Source organism: Vicia villosa, linkage group LG5, assembly GCF_029867415.1.
Source record: "Vicia villosa cultivar HV-30 ecotype Madison, WI linkage group LG5, Vvil1.0, whole genome shotgun sequence".
Taxonomy (NCBI): domain Eukaryota; kingdom Viridiplantae; phylum Streptophyta; class Magnoliopsida; order Fabales; family Fabaceae; genus Vicia; species Vicia villosa.
The window spans coordinates 128,878,143-128,885,943 of NC_081184.1; the positions used below are offsets into that span (position 1 = coordinate 128,878,143).

Here is a 7,801-nt window from a genome sequence, read left to right on the forward strand (position 1 = left end):
TTGCGATACTACAAAATGGATTTGGAAAGTTCTAGGGAAAAAGTATGATACTAAAGAGGATGGAGTAAGTAAGTATGTTGTTTGTCACTACGTGAAGTATTTGATGATAGATGAAAGGTCCATGGTCCGTGGAGGCTCAATGTCATAAACTTCAAAAGATTATTCTTGACATCATCACTAAAGGTATGTCTTTAGATTATTAATTTCAAATTTCTTTTATTATTGACAAATTGTTTCATAATTTGAAAGTTATTCATATTTGTATCAAATTACCTTAGAATTTAGGATTGTATGGCTTATGTCAGAATTTCAGATCTGAAGCGAGTTAAACTTGCTAGCAGAGCCTATGAATGTGGATTCATAAGGTATACAACAAATAGTAAGACATATAAGCTCTATAACCTAAATGCTAAAGTGATTATAGAATCAAATGATGTTGAATTATCTAAACACAAATTTCCTTTCAACTCGATAAATAGTGGAGGCACTGATTTGAATCACGTTCCTCTAATAAAAAGCACAAAAAGCAATGACAGAGTAAAAAGGTAAGAGTTGCTAAAAACTACGAGTCCAATTATGTGGCCTATATAGTATGAGAAGATCCAACAAATTCTCAAAAAGCCTTGTCATCTCTGGATACAGATTTGTGGTAAAAAGCTATTTACGATGTGATAGATTCTTTAGAATCTAATAGGACCTAGCACTTATTAGACTTATCTCCTGATTACAAACCAATCGGTTGTAAACAGGTTTTGAAAAAGAATTAAGACTTGATGGAACAAATGATAAACACAAGGATCTCCTTGTAGTCAAAAGGTTTTAGGCAAAGATAAAATATAGATTTATTTGATACTTTTTTTCTAGTAACTAGAATTATATCCATTAGGTTACTAATTACAATGGTTGTTATTTATAACTTAATAGTTCATAAATTGATGTTAAAAAAGTGTTTTTAAATGGTGACTTAGATGAGGAAATCTATTTGGACCCATTGGAAAGGTTTGTGATTCATGGGCACGAAAATAAGGCCTTTAAGTTATATAAGTCTCTGTATGGTCTAAAACAAGATCCAAAGCAATGACATGAAAAATTTGATAACTTAATAAAATCCAATGGGTACAAAGTGAATGAAAGTGACAAATGTGTTTATTACAAATTTGAAAATGACATTTGATTTATCATATATCTTTATGTAGACGACTTAATCATATTTGTATCAAACCTTCATGTTGTTATTGATGTGAAATCATTTTTGTACAACAACTTTGATAAGAAAGACCTCAGAGAAGCCAGTATGATTCTCATAATCAAGATCACTAGATCCGAGAAGGTAATTTCTTTTGATCAATCGCACTATTTGGAGAAGATATTAAAGAAATATAACTACTTTGAATGTAAACCTCCTTGCATAACACAAGATCTAAGTGTAATACTAATTAAGAGCACGAGTGATAGTCTTAGACAAAATGAGTATGTGAGCATCATTGGCGGCCATAGGTATGCCATTGATTATACTAGACCCAACATCGCATATGTTGTAGAATTTTTATACATGTTTACTAATAGACCGAGTAATGAGCATTGAAAATCCATTGGGAGAGTTATGTCATACCTTAAAAGGACCATGAATCTTGATTTACATTATTAGAGATTTTCATATGTACTTGAAGGATACAATGATGTAGACTGAAACACATACTCAGATGATTCTAAAGCAACTAGTGCCTATATATTAAGTATAACTGGATAGTTGTATCTTTGAAATCAAAGAAACGGGCTATCTTGGCTCAGTCCATGATGGAGTCTGAAATTATAGCACTAGCGACTGTTAGTGAAGAAGCAAGTTGGTTAAGATACTTCCTAGCTTTATATCCTTTTATGTAAAAAAACTATTCATATGTGTCAATCCATTATGACAGTACCGCGACTATTAAAAAAGTTGAGAAATGTTATTTTAATGGTAAGAGACATCAAATAAGAAGGAAGCGCAATGCTATTAGAGATTGTATCTCTAAAGGAGTTGTCAGATTGGATATGTACGCACTAATGAAAATTTAGCAGATCCTTTTGACGAAAGGATTAGGTGGAGAGAAAGCCCATAATACTTTCGTGAAGATGAGACTAATACATATAAATAAGTGAGTAGCTCAAGATGGTATAAAGCACGAGCTTATTAGAATACACCTTAAGAAAAGGTTGTGTGCAAGTTTGATGTTTGAGAGAGAATTCAAGACAATTGTTTCACTCTTGTTTAATCGAGATCCTACTTGATATACAAGGGTTTTAGTCGTAAACACATTTGTTTATGCACAACCTTTGAAACATGTGACGTTACTTCTAAAATCACTTTTTTAAATTTAAGTGGGAGATTGTTGGAGCATGCAATATTCCAATATGGAGATGAATTTTAAATTTTTTATTAAGTCCCACATTATTAAAAAATTATGTGTGCTTGTGTGTTAGTCGATAAAACTCTAAGTCTCACATTGTTTATATTACATACCTTGGTTAACTTACTTCATTATATAAGCAAAACACACGATTCATTCCAAAACACATTAAAAACTTCTCTCGAATTTTTCCTTCCTCACTCTCTTTACTCGGTATTTTCGAATTGTCGAAGCGCTAACTTTTCTCTCTTTCTTTTTACTTGTTAAATTTTTCGAATATTTCCTTGAATTCTCTTTGAACAATTATTTGAATTTCTCCTTTTTTGGGTTGAGAAATTACTAAATATTTTTTTATTCTCTTTGGAGAATTATTTAAATTTCTCTTGTTTAAGAAATTATTTTGAGTGGTCAAACGACCATTATTGCATTCGTTTTAGAAAATTATTTGAATTTTTCATCGTTTGTAAAATTATTAGGATAAGCATCTATACTAGATACTACGATTGATATTTATACCATATTCACCTAGTCTTTGTACCATCAGAAAGGGTATTACTTAAACAATTATCTAACGAGCAAATAGTAATTGTATAGTATAGAACTGATTTGTTTTATTTTTGAGGCGTCGTGGTTGAGTAACAATTTTGCATAACTTTGAATAGTGTCACACGAATCGTTTTAAGAGAGCAACCTAATCTACGACTCGATTTGATAATTTTTTAGTGACGATTTTTTCAAAATTGTGAAAAAAACTTGCAATGTACCCTAGAATATCATGTGCACGCAACAAGAGAGATTAATCCCTCAAATTAGGAACCACAGTGAATGACAAAACTCTCTTTTAAAAAAATTATTAATGTTGCATGCTCAACAGGGAATTTGAATCCAAAACCTCTAGTCGAGAGATCACTCTTGGTTAGAATTGATTTCTTTAAGACCAAGTGCAATGGTGAGTTGAATTGAAGTCAACATGGGAAAATGATGTGCAATGGGGTGTGTAAAGTGGTGTTGAGTGTGTGTTGGAGGAGAGAGATGTTGAACAAACTCAACACCAAGTAAACTGTCCCACAGGATGAGGTGGCAGCGCCTGAATGGCCCAAAGCTGGCGCGTGTGAGCCACTCTCTGGCAGTGAGAGTGGGCTTTATCCCACGCGGAGAGAGAAAGAGAAAAGAGATAATTAATGCCACTTGGTTGTTTGTGATTGGCTGGCCAGATTTTTATCCATTTAATACTTTGAACTCAATTATTTCGTTGCAATTTTTTTTTTATACCAAAATTCATGATTTTTTTTCTCTATAAATAGAGACTTGGTTCATTTGATTTGGACACAGAAAAAAAACCAAGTTTTTCACTATCTTTCTCTATTATTATCTTTCTATTAGTGTTTTTTTTAAGTTAAGTGTCTTTTTTTAGTGAAATGGATCCCAATAATCATTTTAACACTCAAAATTATGCTAATTTTCCATTTAACCAAAATCCCAACAATTTTCAAAATCCCAACAACTATCAAAATCCCAACTATTATCAAAATCCAAATCAATTTTCCAACCAACATCCTCAAAACATACCTAATTTTGGTTTTCCACCAAATTTCAACCAGTCATCCTCTGTTCCAAACTTTCAACCATATTATGGATCTATGCCGAGAAATCCATCTCAAACACCCCCGTTTAATGCCGTGATCCAAATGTTCATCAAGAATTGCAAGCCGATCTAGTGAAGCACATATGGACAAAGTTTGGAATGTTCCGTGATTGAATTATTTGTGTGTTGTATTGCATTTTAAATTATTTGTATCGTACTAATTACGTTACTTGTGTGTTGTATTGCATTTTAAATTATTTGTAACGTACTAATTACGTTAATTGTGTGTTGTATTTTAAATTAATTTAAGATGATTTGTATCGTATCCAATTATTTAAATAAATTTTGTTTTTATTACAAAAAATTAAAAAATAAATTATTAAGTATTTATTATTTTAATTTAATTTTAATCGATAATTGTAATTTTATGTAATCATAAAAATAAAAATAAAATTTAAATAAGAATATGAAAATAAAAAGTGGTGGGGTAGGGTGTTGAGTGAAAAACCATTGAAGAGGGTAAAAGTTGAATGGGTGTTGAGTTATTAGGTGGAAGAAAGAGAAAATGATGTGGAGTGTTGGGAGTTGAAAAAGTGGGTGTTGAGTTTTTCAACCATTGTAAATGGTCTAAGGGTATTTGATTAAACTTCATTAATACAAAATGATTAAAAGACGTATATGCTGAAAAGTGCGGTACTATAGTAAACTACACGATCATAATGAATAGAGAAAGTTTATAGTAAGACTATGTACAATGGTTACATTATTCAACACCCTACTTTTTCACTTTTTATCTTCCACATCATCTTCTCTCTCTTCCACCTAATAATTCAACACCTATTCAATTTTTTTTCACTACAATGGTTTTGTTTAATAAAATTCAACACCCTACCCCGCATCATATTCTTATTTTCTTTTAAAGTTTTGTTTTTATGATTATATATTAATATCTATTATCAATTAAAATTAAATTAAAATAATTAATATTTAAACTTTTTTTTTTAAATTTAATAATTTATTTATTTTTTCTAATTTTCTATTCTTAATTTTTTTTTCTTGCAAGTAATAAATAAGAGATGTAAAAATAGTTATTTTTTAAAAAAATAAAATTATAAAAAAACTTAAAAATGCAATAAATACACTAAACACATAACACACTAAAAACGAAACACACAAAAAATGAAACACACATAATTTAATTAGTATAATAGACTCAGCTCACAAACAAGGATAATTAGTAAAATTTTGGGTGTTAAAAGGGTTATTGTTGGGATCCATTTCACTACAAGGATGTTTAGAGCTACAAACAATGATTTTTTTAAGGCTAAATAGAAAAAAAAATTGAGAGAAAAAAGTGAATTTTTTTTTATGAGTCCAAATCAAATGAACCAAGTCTCTATTTATAGAGGAGAAAAAATAATGAATTTTGATAAAAATAAAAATAAATAAAAAATTTATTTACTATGAAATAATTAATTTTAAATGATTAAAAGAAAATAAAATCTAAATAATCACAACAACCAATAAAATTGTGTAAAGTGTTGTATGTGGCCCCACTTTTTTCTCATTCAACATGTTGAATCTTTTCAACACCAATTAATCCACATCACATTAAACACCTCATTCAACAAACCATTGTAGACATTCAACTATTGAATAATTTTTTCAACACCCCATTATAATTGGTCTAATGTTATTAATGCAATTGAATTATATCCTTATTATGTATTTTAATAAAGTTTCGATAAGGGTCCCCATGTGAATAAGAGAGAAAAATGAAAATAGATATAAGTGATATGAACAGAAGTGACGCAACTAATACAGTGACCAAACAGAAGCAACTATCCCTTCTGTTTACCTCTAATGTTTTCCTTGTAATATTGGACCACATCTATATTCAGCACCTTCAATGGAAAAACGTTGCAGCTTTTTCATTTGGTTATAACTTTGATCATTTGATCATGTGGCTCCTACTCCAAGGAAATCAATAAATGGAATTGCATCTGATGGAGGGGGATTACTCATCAGAACTTGATCTCTTTCTTCTGTTGCCACTGACGATAGCGAAACTTCACTGTTCAATAACTGTGCTCTTGTTGCTGCTGTGGTTGAATTTGATGAGAAACTGAAAATATTATTACTATTATTGTGATTCTTGTTTAGTTGTTGCTGTTGCATTGACATCATATGTTGGGGATGATTATGGTAGAAACTCATTGGGCTAAAATACTCAACACCATCATGAAAAGATGCATATGGAAAACTAGTCATATTATAGCCATTTGGGAAGTTAAAAGCACAATAGGGTGATGAAACTGGATCCATATCTCTCGAGACAAAGCTTGTGTTATCTTCTATTCTTTTGTAAACCGATTGATTCAGTCTCCTTCTTCTGTAAGCACTTGATTGTTCTCTATACTTTCTAGCCATTATAACATGCCAGTGATTCTTCACTGCATTATCAGTTCTTCCAGGGAAAAGCCTTGCAATCATAGCCCATTTGTTTCCATAAATCCTATGAGCTTGCATTAGTCTTTCTTCCTCTTCTTCACTGAAAGCTCTTCTGTTTATTCTTGGATCTAACTGGTTGAACCATCTAAGCCTACAACTCTTACCTTTAAATACAAAAAAAGAAAATCTCAACAAAAGAAAAAGATGACACAACAAAAAAGAAAAAGAAATTTGTATTTTGCATTCTTTTTGCATAAGTTTTGTTAACAAACCTGATCTTCCTTGTAGCTTCTCAGCAATGAGGTTCCAGTTCTGAGGACCATAAAGAGCAACAAGTTCTTTGAGCTTAGAATCTTCTGCAGGTCTCCAATGACCTCTTGCACATAGTTTAGAATGTCCACTATTATTCTCATTAGGGCTGTGCTCTTCATTAAGGTTAATTTGGTCACTGTTTTCTTCAACACCGTTACCAGAATCAGAACCATTACTTTCGCCAACATCATCACTATTGTTGTTTTCTTTAAAGTTTCTATTTGTAAGATAACATTCTCTCATAAGTGGTGAAGACCAGTTAGTAGTAGTACCCTCCTTAGAGACATAGCTGTCTTGAGAGAAAGAAGAAGCAGCATAGTTAAGTGGTAGAGAGTCCATCTTATATAACAAAGAGGAAGAAAGTGGAAAAAGCACTTTTATTGCAGAGAAGTAACAAGAACTTAAAACAGCTTAGAGTGAGAGATTGAAGTAGTTATGCATCCGGACTGAGGCAAAGACACTTGCATTCTATATTTTTAAATTTAATAAGTTGTTGTCCGTGTTTATTTATTTTATGATAATTTAATTTAATTAATAAAAAAAGAAGAGCCATGGTCACACGTGTGAGATTAATGTGTTACAGTTGCAGGGTCATAGGCTGTCTGTCTCTAAAATGACAGGAAAGACAGACACACCTATGTGATGGGTGATGCATAGCAAAGCAAGGGACATATGATATCTTTCTTTTTAAAATACAAAAACAAAACAAGATTTAAGAGTGTCTTGTTGTTTATTGTTATTGTTAGTTTGCTACATAACGGAATAAGTATTGTCATCTTCATAAACACTAACTAATGACTGACCCTATCATACATACGGAAATGGATCACCTCCTGTTTATTTTGTCCAGCTTTTCCTCATGTGCTAATCCAATGGCTGAGAATTCATCAAAAAGAAATAAATAAAAAATGTTGTCTTGAAAAGAGTGATAAAATGTAGATGGATGGTTGTGATGAGAACTGGAGAGACAACAGTGGAGAGCTGGCTGGAGAAGATCCAGATCCCATACATACATAGCATGGCATACCCCTCTCTCATTCTCTCTCCGTGTCACCATTATCAT

At 31.4% G+C, this 7,801-nt stretch overlaps 1 protein-coding gene across 1 annotated transcript; it reads right to left on the bottom strand.

Annotated features, from left to right (window-relative positions):
• Positions 1-5,730: 5,730 nt before the first annotated feature.
• LOC131607309 (transcription factor MYB54-like) lies at positions 5,731-7,166 on the bottom strand. Its single transcript, XM_058879326.1, has 2 exons — positions 6,699-7,166; positions 5,731-6,590 (listed from the first exon to the last, which is right to left on the bottom strand). Exons 1-2 carry the CDS (start codon positions 7,075-7,077, stop codon positions 5,935-5,937), a joined length of 1,035 nt encoding a protein of 344 aa, XP_058735309.1. The 5' UTR covers positions 7,078-7,166; the 3' UTR covers positions 5,731-5,934.
• Between the last annotated feature and the right edge of the window lie 635 nt (positions 7,167-7,801).

Coding starts and splice junctions, on each gene's coding strand:
- LOC131607309 (XM_058879326.1), bottom strand. CDS start 7,077: ATGGACTCTCTACCACTTAACTATGCTGCTTCTTCTTTCTCTCAAGAC. Junction 6,591..6,698: donor GAAGCTACAAGGAAGATCAG/GTTTGTTAACAA, acceptor TTGTATTTAAAG/GTAAGAGTTGTAGGCTTAGA.